The sequence below is a fragment of the Enhydra lutris genome, unplaced genomic scaffold (assembly GCF_002288905.1).
Source record: "Enhydra lutris kenyoni isolate GAN:26980312 unplaced genomic scaffold, ASM228890v2 scaffoldscaffold21, whole genome shotgun sequence".
Lineage (NCBI taxonomy): Eukaryota > Metazoa > Chordata > Mammalia > Carnivora > Mustelidae > Enhydra > Enhydra lutris.
In genome coordinates this window covers 62598983-62614441 of record NW_019154105.1, presented here as the reverse complement: position 1 = coordinate 62614441, position 15459 = coordinate 62598983, and the positions used below count along the sequence as shown (strand labels likewise).

At 40.7% G+C, this 15459-nt stretch overlaps 1 protein-coding gene across 1 annotated transcript in view; it reads right to left on the bottom strand.

Moving 5' to 3' along the window:
- LOC111148878 (cytokine dependent hematopoietic cell linker) overlaps positions 1-15459 on the bottom strand; it is an 81655-nt gene that overhangs the window by 6250 nt on the left and 59946 nt on the right. The window contains exons 15-17 of the mRNA XM_022505665.1: positions 10408-10541; positions 6491-6568; positions 1920-2075 (exon numbers count right to left, since the gene is read on the bottom strand). Coding sequence (XP_022361373.1) covers positions 1920-2075; positions 6491-6568; positions 10408-10541 — 368 coding nt within the window. The remainder of the gene's footprint in view (positions 1-1919; positions 2076-6490; positions 6569-10407; positions 10542-15459) is intronic.

Below are 15459 nucleotides of genomic sequence, written 5' to 3'. Positions count from 1 at the left end.
TTTTTTTTTTTTTTTTTTTTTTTTAAGAACATGGGAAATTCTAGGAGCTGGAAGAAGCTAGGAAGGATGGAGGGGGACTGAACTGGAATGTTCACTAACCATAGGCATCTGGTTCTGGGGATCTGTACCCCAGTTATTACAGTGACTCAGGAATAAGAATGAAAACATAATAACTCACATCTACCGTGGGCTTGCTAAGTGTCAGGCTGGCTTGGAATAGGGTACATTCGTTAAATCACTAATCCTCATCACAAAAGGGAAAATTGGCTATTCTCTTCATCTTTGCTGTCTTCCTCTCTCAGTGTGGCTGCATTTAGCAGATTTATGTATTAATCTCTCTCTCTCCACTCACACTCTCATTTATGACCAGACTTTCCCAGGCTCTTCAAAAGGCCGGTGTGGACCACACCTCTCCAGCTATGTGCGATACTCTGAAAGGGCTCTGGGTCCGATACTGGGTTTAAGCTGCCGTCTTCACGTGGCCGCTAATGGGATCCTCACATATGCACGTTCCTGATGCGCTCTGGCAGCTCTGGCCGTGTTCTTCACTTTGATCTCTACTGAGGAACAGTGAATAGTTGTGGAAGTTCTGGTTCTACGCTGGATTTGTTTTCTCAGTCCTCCATGACAAAGGGCCGCAGATGGGGCAGGGTGGGGGCACCTGAACAACAGTCCAGGAGTCTAGAAGTCCAAGATCAAGGTGTTGGCAGGGTTGGTTCTACCTGAGGCCTCTCTTCTTGCTGTGTAGGCACCGTCCTCTTGCTGTGACCTTATGTCTGTGCACATCTATGTCCTAATCTCCTTACAGAGACACCAGACATACTGTTCTAGGGCCCATACACATGACCTCATTTTGACTTCATCCCCGCTTTAAAGACTTTAGCTCCAAATACAGTTCTATTCGGAGGTCCTAGGGGTTAGGGCTTCAACATAGGGATCTGGGAGGAGTCAGGGGGGACACAATTCAGCACATAATAGAGACCAATGGATAACACTGAGGTCTGGAGATGCTAAATGAAAATTCCTGAATTAGAGAAGTCTGGACAAGAAAAGAACATTGCATTTCACTTTGAAGAAACTAAAGCCCAGAGACATTAAGTGACTGGTCTGAGCTCACATACTTAGTAAGTGGTGATGTAGAACTTGACCCCTACCCTTCCCTTCCAATCCCTCTGTCCTACCTTCCTTTCAAGAAGAGTTGAAAGAGTAGCTTCTCCTCACCCTCTCATTACTCCTGTGTCTCTAGCCATTTACATAACTTTCTGAGCCTCAGTTTCCCTACATCTAAGGTTGGAGCAATTGTTGTAGCAAGGAGTCGTCAAGGGTTCACATGAGGTGATATGGAGACCAGGCCGACTGCAAGCACACTCAGCAAAAATCAGTCTCCTTCCTCCTTTGTTTTTATGGATTCTCTCATGAAGCTGCCTGTCAGCAGGTCTATACTGAGGACGGGCACGTCCAACATGGCACCGAATACCGTGACTGAGCGCACATTCAATTTGGAGACACGACTAAGTGTTCCTAATGCCAGCAGGTAGGGTGTAGAACGCCAGCTGTGGGGGTTTGGCGTGGGGGTGGGGAAGGAATGTGGTGTTAACACTAACTTCAGCTTCAGGGGAGACCTCCGGGGAGGCAGAATTTGGATGTGTCCTGCAGAATGACTTTCCTTCGATGGGCAGATCTGCGTGGACAGGGGATGGAATGGTCAGGAGTGGCTGGGGCCCGTGGGCTGAAGTTTAAGGTGGGCAGGGATGTGTGTAGAAGGAGCTGGAAGGGAATTAGTCTCCACCTCCAGGATGGTGTTCTTTTCTCCTCCCCCAGCAGTCATGGGGATATGATGGGTGACTTGGCCAGCATTCCCGGCAGTCTCCCCTTGCTGTCTTTGATCTGGGAAGGGGAAGCTGTCAGGTCATACCCACCTCATCTCCCCTCAATCCTGTCCCCAGGGCAAACTGCTGATTCTTCTCCAGGAAACGGATTTTCACATTGTAGACTTTGTTCCCATGAAACACCACCAGCACGTAGGGTTCTGCCCTGGTTTTCGTGGAACAGTCTCGGACCAAGAAAGTGCCATCCTGAAGCAGAAGGAAGAATGGTTTTTTTCTCAGGCACGCCAGCATCCCAGCCCTGACAGTGTTGGCTGTAGTGACACTTGTCTGTGCCACGTTCCCATGTGGCTTGTTTTTTGGCAAAACAGTTCTTCGTGAAACTTAATTCAGTGCATATTGAGGGTCAGCCCATGTAAGGGTTCTTGTTACTTTCTGAAAAGTGCACCAGTCAGATCAGGACATCCCCTTCTTCCAAATCTCACACCATCTCCCACTGGCCTCCATGTCATGTCTACAGCCTTAGCATGATGTTTGGGGATAAATGCTCCAGCCTGTCTTGGGGTTTGGTTTCTGAAAACTCTGGCTCCAGCCAAGGTTTCCAAAAGGCACCTCTTGCTTTTGGGCTCCCAGCTTTCACACAGGCTACCTCATCTGCATGGATAAGCCCTCCACCTCCCCTCCTGGGGGTGCTTTCTTCACCTCCCCCTGTTCCCATATATCCTGTTCTGCTTGATGCTCAGTTGTTAGTCTGGAGGCAGTGGGAGCCACTGCAAGCTTTAGCAAGGGAGGCTTTTAGCATAATACAAGGGGCCTCTGAGTGGGGAGATGTTCATATAGGGCTAGGGTCCCCCCAAAAGATGGGGGGTTTCAGTCATTGGTAGCAGCATGAGCAGACATGGGAGGGAGGGGCTAACATAGCCTCTGGTGAGGGGAAGGCAGGTGCAGGGGAAGAAGAGGAGACAGAAGAGGGATTAGGAAGGACACCCAGAAGCTTCAGTGTGATGGGAGCCAAGGGAGGAGATGGGGAGTTTCCAAAAGAAGGTCAGCAGTGTGAGATGGCTTGAGGGCTGTGAAGAGGCACACTGCAGGGACCAGGCCCACCTGGGGAATAGCTGAGGCTGGATGTCTGGTCATTAAGGGCTAGGAAATGGAGTGAGTCTCCTAAACAGAAGCACCCCTGCAATGCCGGTTTTGTGACTACACTGTGCCTTTTGTATGATGAAAAGTATTGAAAAATCTGAGCTGTAATTGCATAGATTCTTACATAGATGGTTACAAATCATCTACTAGAATAGATCTAATTAGATGTGTGAGGACTTACTATTTTTTATAGATAGATATTACATATAATAATTTATGTTTATAACTAATTGTTACATATAATTATCTCCATATAGACTATATCTTATATCTGTATATACCTGTTATCCATAACTAATATTTGTCATTATAGATACAGAGAATAAAGATTACAATACTTATACTAATACTATAAATATATTAAGTTTATAAATAATACTAAGAAACTGTAGAGATGTGATAATTCTGATAGCTAAGGTTTATTGAGACTTGCTCTCAAGTTGCTAAGCATTTTAGGTGCACCTGGGTGGCTCAGAGTTAAGTGTCTGCCTTTGGCTTAGGTCATGATCTCAGGGTCCTGGGATCAAGCCCCTCGTTGGGCTTCTTGATGAATAGAGAGTCTGCTTCTCTCTCTCCCTCTGCCCCTTCCTCCTGCTTGTGCTCTCTCTCTCTCTCTCAAATAAATAAATATAATCTTTAAAAAAAAGATGCTAGGCATTTTACAACATTATTTCATGTGATGTTTACATAAAATTTGAGAAGTTATTTTACCCCCATTTTACAGGTAAGGGAAGTAGGGTCTTAATTGCTTAAGTGAATCCACTAATGCCTCATGACTAGTTAGTAGATTACCTAATAGTCTAGTTCAAGTTTTTGCCCTTTAAATATATCAGCCTCTGAGTACATAAAGTGGGATTGAAGAATCTTCTGGAACTTGTTCTACATAAAACGTTCAGCCATAATTGAAGCCTTAAGATTCAAGCACAGAACATTGCCCAAGATTAGGAAGGGAGAAGATGCCAAGACATGGAACCAATTTTTGGATTTATCATCTTAACCTCTGCAATGAGTTTGTCACCATGAATCTGGGCAATCCTGCAATTTAAATGAAATTATCTTTCATTAATTGGAAACATATTTTGACAAAACTGAAACAAACAGAATAGGGAAAGATGAAGTCATGCAACTGAGATGCTGTTTTCTCAGTGTTTTTTGGGGAGGAGGCAGAAACAGGCACAGGGGGAGGGGGTGGCAAAAGGAGCCTTGACTGAGTGCCCAGATGTTGCTGGAAGGACATTATGGGTGCATATGTTGGGCTTTTAGCACGATCCACACAGCGGCTCCTGGAAGCAGGTCCGCTCAGTGTAATTTTTCTGTTGGCAAACAGCTCAGAGAGTATAGTGACCTATTTGGTGCTGATTAGCCAGGAGGAGGAAGCAAGGTTGGAGCTGACATCCTGCTCCCCCATCTACTCAGGAGAGGTCAACTAGAGTGGGATTCCCTGAGGAGGGGTCAGGGAGGGTCCTGAAGGCAGGGCATCACCTAGCCACCTACAGCTATCCACTGGAACGTAAAGAACTGTGATGGCTACTACAGGCAGCTGTGGTTTTGTGGAAAGAGCACTGATCTTGAATATAGGTTCTGTCCCCTTTTCCACTTTTTCCTCTTTATGAATGAGACCTTGATTTAGCCTCCAGTTCCTCATCTAGAAAATGAGATCGTTCCGTGGACTTCTAATATGTTTGGGATACTTTGTTAGCAACTGTATTAATTTCTTCCTGCTGTTAGAACAATCTACCATGAACTTCATGGACTAAAACACAAATTTATTCTCCTACAGTTCTGGAGGCTGAGGTCTGATAAGGGTTAAAGCAAGGGGCTAAAGCAAGGGTCTCAGGATTGGGGTCCTTCTGGAGGCCCTCGGGAAGAATGCGTTTCCTTGACTTTTTTCTTCCAGAGGCCGCCAGGGGGTCCTTCATTTATAGCCATCATGTCTTCCTCTTCTAAGGATTCTTGTGATTACTTTGAATCTGCTCAGCTCATACAAGATAGTGTCCTCATCTCAAGGTTCTTAATTTAATCACACATGCAAAGCCCTTTTTCCAAGTAAGGAGGCATATTCACAAGGTCTGGGGATTAGGATGTGGGTTTCTTGTCAGGAGGCATCATTCAATTTACCCTAGAAACTAGCATCTAATTTATCTCATTTAATTTCACAATATCATTTCCGAGAGCTACATTTTACTAAACTTTATTGGGGACCTATCATTTGTCCACCCATTTACTAATTAACTAACTCCATCTTTGTATTTCCTCATTCAACAACAAACATTGCACTGGTTAGTTAGAGGTTTTGATGATCCAACAGTCTTGAGAACCTTTCTGTCACTTTGGAGAGATTTCTCACAGTCTAATAGAGCTCTCTGCTCATAATAGAATAGTAATAAGTATTTGCTGTTGGTGATGATGGTTCTAGTGTCATTTGATCTGATTCTAAGTAATTTCATGTCTTTTCTCTTTTTGGACAAATGATAGATTTGTCTGTCCCCACCCCTTTGGAAGTTAGGCCTGGCCATGTGAATCACTTTGGCCAATGAAATGTGAGCAGAGATGAGTATTACTTTTGAGAAGATGTGGTAAGGGTCAGCATGTGATTGGTATGAGCACACATGAAGACGTGGTCTCCACCAGCTTAGATCTATGCACCTAAACCTTTGTAGATCACGGAGCTCAAGTAAGAAAGTTTTGCTGTGCTAAGCAACTGAGAACTTGGGGTACTTAATACAGAAACCTATCATATCCTGACTAGGACGTTATTCATGATCCCTGTACCTTTCCTGGAGACAGGAGATATAAAGGCCCACCTCTAGGGACACCTGGGTGGCTCAGTTGTTTAAGTCGCTGTCTTCAGCTCAGGTCATGATTCCAGGGTCCTGGGATCGAGTTCCACCTTGGGCTCCTTGCTCAACAGGGAGCCGGCTTCTCTCTCTACCTCTGCCTGCCACTCTGCCTACTTGTACTCTGTCTCTCCTTCTCTTTCTCAAATAAATAAATAAATAAATAAATAAATAAATACAATCTTAAAAAAAGACCTGCCTGTACTTTGGGCAGACCTTTAGTAATGAGATGAACTGGGAAGAAAGTTAGAAGGAAGGCATTTTCCATGGTGACCTCCATTCATACCCCAGCTTCCACATCTGATCTCCAAAGTAGTTCCTTAGGGTTCATTTTACTGTTTTCATTTAATCCATAAAGAAACCTAAACTTAAAAATATTTTAAAAAAGATTTTAATTAGCCAACATCATTAGTTTTAGAGGTAGAGTTCAGTAATTCATCAGTTGCATGTAATACCCAGTGCTCATCACATCATGTGCCCTCCTTAAAGATAATTTGGAAGAAGGGCAAGTCACAAGATTAATAAGTGACACAGCCATTTCCCCCTTTTAATGACAACCTCCTGAGCATTGAGAGATCCAGGCTGGTGCATCAAAGCACACTGCTCGGTATGTGCTGGGACCTTTGGGCAGAAAACCAAAGATGGCTGCAGACAGGGTGCAGTGACGCCTGTACAAGGTGTTACCTTGTTCTCCTTCCTTAATGCCTCTTCCACTGCCTGGCGACTGTGTTCTCCGATGTACCAGTCATTCTGTTGGACATCCTGTGGTGCAGATAGATGGTGAATATTTTAGGGTCAAAAAGAAGTACTAACTTGAATCAATTAATTAACTAAAGTGTGCTTTTTGTTCCACTAGGGTCAAACCACAGTTTGATTTATAGTAAGTATGCAGCCCCAAAATTCCATCCCTGGATCTGGAAATGGATGCAGGAAAAGTAACCGCAGTTTACTGTTGTAGGAAACTGGCACAACAGAGTCTGTCTGTCACTGAGAGTAATGAGAAATTTCACTCCCATCTATTGAGAAAGGCCCTTCGGCACCACGCTCACAATGGGTCATAAACACTATCTACCAGTGCTTTCTGAATCTGCACCTGCTGAAGCTAAGGTGGGAGGTTTTTGTTTTTGAAGCTAGCGGTGGCCCTAGTCCTTGAAAAACCAGCAGGGGAGGGGAAGGTGCAGATCAAGAGCATCTTTGTAGCACTTGTGCGAAGTCTCATGTGGTGGAACTGGGATTCGAACCCTGGCCTGTCTGGATTTCTCTCTGTACCATGATACCCTATTATACTAACTGATTTAATTTGATGATAAAATCCACCATAACAGAAGAAAGGGCAGTCAGGGAGATGTGCCATGAATCTACAATTCCTTTACTGGAATCCAAGAATGACAACATTAAACAGTCCCCTGCGTGAGTCCAGCCTTTTCAAGGCCATTCTTCATTCATTATTAAGTCCACCCCCCTAATAATCCTGTGCGGCAGGCATGTCAGGATAGTGCAGGCTTAGGGAGTCAGCATCTGTCACATGGTTGGCAAGAGTTAGGTATGGGACAGCAGGTCTTTGTTCTCTCCATCTGAGTCTCTGGTCCTCCCGGTGCATACTGGGATGGAGATCCTTCCAGCAATGGGTACACCACCAAGCATATGTGAGTGACACTAGGAGAGGGATGAGCTAGCTCTAGCCTAAGTCTGCAACCTCACCGGCTGCCTCCCTCCAGTCTGAGGACATGGGTCCGGCCAGCCAGATATGCTTGCTGGTCTTTGGACCAGCATCTCTGGACATGCATCACTTCAGGGCTTGGCATGAGCCAGCCCTGCTGCCTAGAAACCACCCCGTGCCTCACCCTTTTCTCCTGCCTGGCTCTGCCATTCTCTTCCATCCAGTTGGGGAGCAAAGTCATCTCTTATTTAAGACTCCCTTTGGAATAATTTCCTCTACCTAGTCCCTGCCCCCTTGGGAAGGTCCAGAGGCAGGAGGAGCTCTGCTCGACTCTTGCAAAGCCACGTCACAGGCTCCAGAAAGAAAGGATCCTCAGAGCCCTATCCCCCTCAGAAGTGGGAGCTCTCAGAGCTCAGAGCAGTCTACTGCTTCTGGCCAGTCTCTCAGATAGATCAGGGCTTGGCAGGGCTCAGTCAGGGTGCATTTCAGCCATTCTGATTTTATTTACTTGCTCAAACTGGAAGGCACGTAGAGATTTTATAATCCTGTTTTCTCCAGGTTTGGCCATGAGTGCTGGCAGACAAGTTTAGGTGGTACTCAGATACAGCATTAAATAACTCTGAGTTACCTGGGGGAGAAGTAGCCTCCTTTCAGTTCTCTGTCTAGCCCTTTGAATAATTCAAGGGGAATGTTTCATTTTTGTTCAAGTATGTCCTTAATATCTCTCTGGCTTTTCTGATCTCTTCTGCAACAGAAGAACAATCCTTACGCTGAGAACCATTAGTGAGTGGTGGGATCTTGCTCCATTTTAATGGCCTTGTTTTGTTTGAGCTAAAGTGACTTAAAAATGTTGTAAAATGTACATAACATAAGATTTACCATTTAAGCCATTTTTTAAAAGATTTTATTTATTTATTTGAAACAGAGACAGAGATCACAAGTAGGCATAGAGGCAGGCATAGAGAGAGAGGAGAAAGCAGGCTCCCCGCTGAGCAGAGAGCCCGATGCGGGCCTCGATCCCAGGACCCTGAGATCATGACCCGAGCCGAAGGCAAAGGCTTAACCCACTGAGCCACCCAGGCACCCCCATTTAAGCCATTTTTAAGTGTATAATGCAGTGATATCAAGTACATTCTCATGGTTTTGCAAACATCACCACTGTCCATCTCCAAAGCTTTGTCATCATTCCAAACTGAAGTTGTGTGTGTGTGTGTGTGTGTGTGTGTGTGTGTGTATGCCGGGAGGTGGAAAGAGTCCAAATACTCATTATACATACACACACACACACACACACACACACACACACACACACGTATATATATAAAACAAGATACTGCAGGGATTCTCTTTCTCTCTCTATATATAAAATAGAAATATAAATACATAAACATATACATATTTTTATATACAAATATAAAATAAAAAAATAAATATATAAAAGTACCTGCAGTATCCCTATTTATATATATTATATATTTTTATATATTTTGTATATTATATATTATTTATATTAGATATATAAATATATAATTAAATATATAGATATATAGCAAAGATTTTATTATTAATATCATATAAATGTTTTATATATACAAAGTGAGTACATGGATTATTTCCACTTTTTGGCATTATTGTGAAAAATGCTGCTATGAGCATGGGTGTACAAATACCTCTCTGACTCCCTGCCTTCAGTTTTTTGGGGCATATATACCCAGAAGTGGATTGTTGCAATTAGTTTGAAGGGTACTACCTATCTGTGGCACATAATACTGTCTTTTTCTTTAGAACAGTGATACAAAATGAAAAAAAAGAGTCAAAGAATATTAATAAGTAAACCTTATTATTGCTAGTACATGGGTAGGTCACAGATCGTAAGGTGCATTGAAATTGTTGACATCAGGGCAGTCTGGATCTCGTGCAAGCTTCTCCCATGCCTGTGAGGAATCCAGGCCCTGGGAGAGGTATAGTTTGGAGAGACAGCTGGTTAGAACTCAGGGATTTCAGTGCTCATGAAGGAGATGACAGAGGCAAAAGAAGCCAGGTACACAGAAAGGGACAATAACAGAAGTATGTGCCAAAGTTTCCCAAAGTCTAACTTAAGAGTTTGAAACCTCTTTAGAATTAAGGTAGAAATTAATATAAGGACAGCAAAAGACCTTTAGGATACTGCAGAGATTGTAGGACTGGACCAGAGATACTTATATGCTCTGCTTCTGCTTAAAACACTTTCTCAGGTCCAGAGCAGGGCCCCAAGCATATGGGGGATATGGGATGGAGACCCATAAGAAGCATATTCCTCTGTGCTTTATAGTGAAAGACTTTATTTAATAAGCAATGTTATAAAGTAATGGAGGGAAGGGCATGGAAACACACGCCATCCCCATAGTAAATGTAAGTGCAACTTGATCCAAGAAGATAATAGGGATGGTGAATATTTTAGAAAGAGAGCAGGAAATAGATGAAGGACAAACAAGAATACATCTGTTATGAATTAGCACCTCTCCTTGCTCTATGTTTCCTCTGGGCCAGGGACAATATCCTCTAGCACATTATGTGGCATAAAATAAGTGCTCAATAAATTGCTGGACTGTTCAAATGCAATCAGTATATGACAGGTGGCTCTTTTATTGGCAAAAGTATTGCAATATATAAATCCTCCTGAACAGCTAGTGAATATAAAACACAGGCTTTGATATCTCTATTTTTTTTATTAATTAAAGCCACTTGAAGAATCTGAGAATGTGCAAATTAAAGACTGGTTAGAAGAGCAATATAAAATATAATAAAACACTGTAAAAATATTAAAAATCAGTAATATGTAGCCAGAAGGGGAATAAAATAAAGCCAATCATGATGATCTCCATGTAGCCATGGTTCAATAAAGCTCTCTGTTGATGCTAAGTTCATCTAGAAAGACACTGAAGAGAAGTATTTGTTTTACCTTTTCATCAGACCTTGTGGGGAAAGGTTTTCTCCAGTTCGTGTTTTTATAGTGCAGTGAATTTTCCTGAGGGCTGAGGTGGGCTGGAGACTGACATCTCTGAGGAGGATGAAACTGCATGCTTTCTTTATGATCTGGGGAAAAGGAAATTCACATGTAAGTATGATTTTGTTACTGTGTCAGATTTCTTCCCTCCAGCAAGGAGCTGGAACTCATTCCTCCTGCCTGTGTCTGGCGTGTGTTTCCATGCCCTTCCCTCCATTACTTCTTGGTCTACGCTACTGTCATCTCATTCTGGACAGCAATCTCCTCTGGATTGTTCTCTTGCTTCAGCTTTTGCCCCTTCCTCTCTAGGGCATCTGAAGTAATCATAACAAAATGTAGTTCTGACTTTGCTATTCCACCTGGTAAAAGTCCTTCCATGGTTTCCTTTACACCAGAAAGAAAATCCAAATTGTTTTACTTCTGTCCATAAGGCCTGGAATAATCTTATCTATCTATTCATCCATCCATCCATCCATCCATCTCACATTGTCCACTCTGTTCTGGTCATAATGACCTCTGTTTAGTTTCTTCAACAAGCCAAATTGGTTCTCAACTCAGAAAATGCTATTTTTTTTTAACTTGAAAGAATAACTTTTTGTTTTAGTGGAATATCACATTTTTAACCTAAAAGAATGACTAATCCATAAATTATGGTTATTCAGACTTGGGCAATTGGCAGATATTTTATTAAAAATGAACAAAGTAAGCCTGTCACTTTATGGAAAAGAACTGGCAGTATTTGTTGCCAATTATAAAATTAGATTTTTCTACTGCAAATTGGAATTTGGAAAAACTTGTATCTACCATCATTACATAACAGCACAATTTTCTGATGAGACTTGGGGTGTTATTTGCAAATGTAATTTAAAAAAAATTATAAAATGTGTTAACTTTGGAAAGATCTGCTCAGGTCTGTGAATCATATTCCAAGTGACCAATTCATGATGTTACAAAATCATGCATGGTGAGAACATTCTTTAAAAGAGCAAGATAGACCAATGGACTTTAAAGTAACAGAATACAAAAAGTTCATTGAAAGGGTTTAGTGTTCACATGGAACCTAAATTTTAAGATACTACCACTTGTCAAGCTTTGACATGGTGTTTTCTCCTTATATTCAATGAAATTAGCACAATTCCACCGCAAGTAATTCTCATAAACACTAGTAAAGGATGAAATCAAGGCCACAAGGAAGGAGTGAAGTGTTAGGAGAAATACTAAGCAAAGATATTAGTAAATATGTTAGTAATTTTAAGCAAGGATTAACTGTATAAAAATCATAAAGCCTTGAGAGTATGAAAACAATATCAAAGTAGAATACTGGACAGTAATAACATAACATGGAAGAAAGGTGATTAGTATGAAAGCAGAATTAAAAGCTATATAATATTAATTCAGTTTAAAAATATAATTAAAATTATAGTTCTAGTTAGTAGCTGAATAAGAACTTCAAAAGAGTGGGATACTTTTGACAATATACTTTGAAACATAGTACTAATAGCAAATATTTACATGCCAGTTACAGTAGCATTTAGGTTATATGTTTTTATTCTGCTTCTTGTCATCAAAAAGCTGAATTTTTCTCTAAGTTTCCTAAGAAGAATTGAGTACTCCTGAAACATTTTAAATTCTATTTTAATGGTTCCAAGGATTGTGGCTTTTAACGTGGAGCCTAAGAATGTTTGTTAGAGGGAATTATGTGTACCAAAATGTTTGTTGAAAAACGTTTGATTGCTTCAAGTTTAAATCACATTCATCATAGTAAGTTAATTTCACCCACCAATTTATGACCTTAAAAATAGGAATTATGCTAAAGACCTCTCTGATTTTCAAATTTTATAAGTAAGGGAACTTAATTTTCAAATGGTGCAGAATCCATACCATCAGATTTAGGGCATTCTGAGTTTCTTGTATTGCTTGGGAACAGGATATGAACCTCAGATTTTTAGAATTCAAACATGATTTTATTTAAAATGTTAAAGGTCATGAATGAGTGAATGGAATTGGAACATAAAACTTCCAAGGGGGCAGAAAGAAAGGGGAATTAGGAGATGAACCCACTATCTGGCAGGAAAAGAAATAGTCCGAAACAGTTGGGCAAATAGGAGTCACAGAATAATATAAAAAAAAACTGATCTAAAATATAGTAATCACAATAAATGTCAAAAGTTTAAGCTAAGCATTTAAAAATTAGGTACAGACTAGTTAAAAAATTCCAGTTATCCTTAAATATAGTGACACCGAAATATAATGACAAAGTGGTCACTAATGGGAGGATGGACTCTATATACTAGACAAATCCTAAACAAGAAAAAGCTAAAAGAGCTCTTATAGTATTTCTGAAAATACTTTAAAAACTTTATTTTAAATTAGAGTGAAACAGTACATAGAGACTTATTACTGAAATGGCCATCGCTATCTTTTCAACATGGATCAAAACTGTACGAGTGTACTTCGGAAAAGAAAGTAACCATTATCGGCATTGTCTATCACTTGGTTTGTGTAGTTTACATAATAGTGTTCAGTGATTATGAATTTTTCATTATATTGTGGCAACTGATTTACTAGATTTCGACTCTGAGTGCCTTGCTTGAATATTTAAAAAGTCCAACTTGAAAAAGAGCATTTAGAAACATCTACATGCATTTGTAGTCCATGCAGAGAATGATTTAAATGGAACAAAACAACAAACAGAACAACTTAGCTGTACTGTTTTCTTTTGAAAGCCCTTTGGCTCTTTGTTTAATGAGTGAATGAAATTCTGAGTATATAATCCATTGCAAATATTTAACTGATTTTGTTCTAGAATAATGGCAGCTAATCTTTGGAAATTATATATATATACATGTATATACACATAATATTATAATATTAAATATATATTATACATACACATATTTATATGTATACAGATACATATATGTACATATATAAATATACTTACATATACATATATATATGTATATTTTTTTTTTTACATAAGACTGCAGTTTGGTTTTATAACCCCATGAAATAAGACTCTCTTACTTAGAGGACAGTACAAGAATATTGTGGAGAGGACAGTGTGTGGGTGGGCAATAAAATTTGAGGTAGGGTAGCCTAATAAAAAAGGCATGGGTTGTTGAATCATATTGATATCAGTAATTACTAACATTTCAAAACTCCTCTGTATATAAAGCTGTTAGTGTGGTGTTTGACTGTATTATCGCTCAAGAAACACCACTGCTTCTGTTGTTACTATTATAAAAGAAACACAGTTTTAGACTTTTCTTTTGTAAGTTACAGAAAAGCATTTTATTTTCAGCAGGTATCCATACATATTTATTGGCAAATTTTAATTTACTCTTACATGCAATTTAAAAAGCAATTTTATAAGGTAAGAGCCATATCTTTTAAAGAATATTTATAAAATGCTGATAGAAAAGTAAAATGTCAGAAAACAAAAATTTTGAACAAAAAGAAGACAGATCCCCTACAATCCCAAGCTTAGAGATTAATGTTAGAATTTTGGAGTAGAGCCAAACCTTTCTGGACCATCTTCTAATATATCAAAATAATTTGTTTTTGGTCCTGATACCCATTCACTTAGGCTCTGTGATGCAGTGGTGAAACATGTGTTTGGTTGTAGTCAGTTTCTAACAGCAGCTCTTAAGACCTTTGGAATTTCCTAAGTAATAAGAATGATACAGGTTCTTTAATATGTATAACAAACCTCTTGCAACCATACCTGAGTTTATGTTAATAAGGTGACTTTCCAAAAGTGCCTAAGGATGGGGGCTGGTTGACAGGTAAACTGGCCATGTGACTGACGGTTTGGAAATTTTAGTCCCACCCCCTTTACCTAGGGAAGGGGAAAGGGGCTGGAAGTTGAATCAGTCACCAGTGGCCGATGATTTCATCAATCGTGCCTATGAAATGAAACTTCTCCAAACTTTAGAGTATGGGGTTCAGAGAGCTTCTGGTTTGGTGAACCAGAACTCTTCCATGTGCCATCATTCAGGACCCCAAAATCCATGAGGACAGAAGCCCCTTTGTTCAGGACCTTGTCCTATGCATCCCTACCATCTGACTGTGGCTGAATTGTATTCTTTTATAATAAATGGTAATCCGGCAAGAGAAATGTTTCTGTGAGTTCTGTGAGCCACTCTGGCAAATTAATTGAATCTAGGGAGAGGTTCACTGGAACCTTGGACCTATAGCTGGTTGATCAGAAGCCCAGGTGACAACCTGGGCATATGATTGACATCCAACATGGGCTGTTTGGGGTGCAGTCTTGTGGGATTGAACCTTTAACTTGTGGGATCTAAGGGACTCCCTGTAGTGTCAGAATAGAGTTGAACTACAGGTCACCCAGCTGGTGTTGAGAATTGCCTGGTGGTGTGGACCACCGCCCCAACCCCAATTCTGTTGGGCACAGAATTCTCAGACTCCTAATAGCTTAGCTTGAATTCATTAATCAGGGAATTGAGCCAAGTCTGTTTATCAAGTAGTTGCTGAACTATCAAGAAAAAGCATTTCCCAAATTCCTTTCTCATTTGTAGAATAAGGATGATAATATACCCATTGACAGTGGCATAGATTTCACTCTTCTACATGAAGAGTGTTGCCTCCTTTGGCTCAGGCATTCAAATTAAAACCAGTAAGCTTTAGAGAGTCTGCTAGACTGAAAACTGAGTGCTGAGATTGTGTGTTTTTCTATGCATCTAGTTTCTGCCAAGTCCTGGTGCCCGAGCAATGAATTCTTACTCAGTAGAATGAACATCTGCTCAGTAAGCCAACGGGGGGAGCAGTTAAGCACTGGTTAGCTGAAGGGCGGGGCTGCCTCTGTTCTGTATTCTTAGGACCCACCCAGCCCAATTCTGCATAAAACCATGTTCTTTGTGGATGCTTGATGAGTGAAAGAGGAATGAATCTGTGGTGTTTGAAGGCTCTGGAAACATTTCCCCCCATCCATCCTGGGCTACTTCCTTCATCACCTGTTTTGGGACACGGATGGAGGACAGCCTG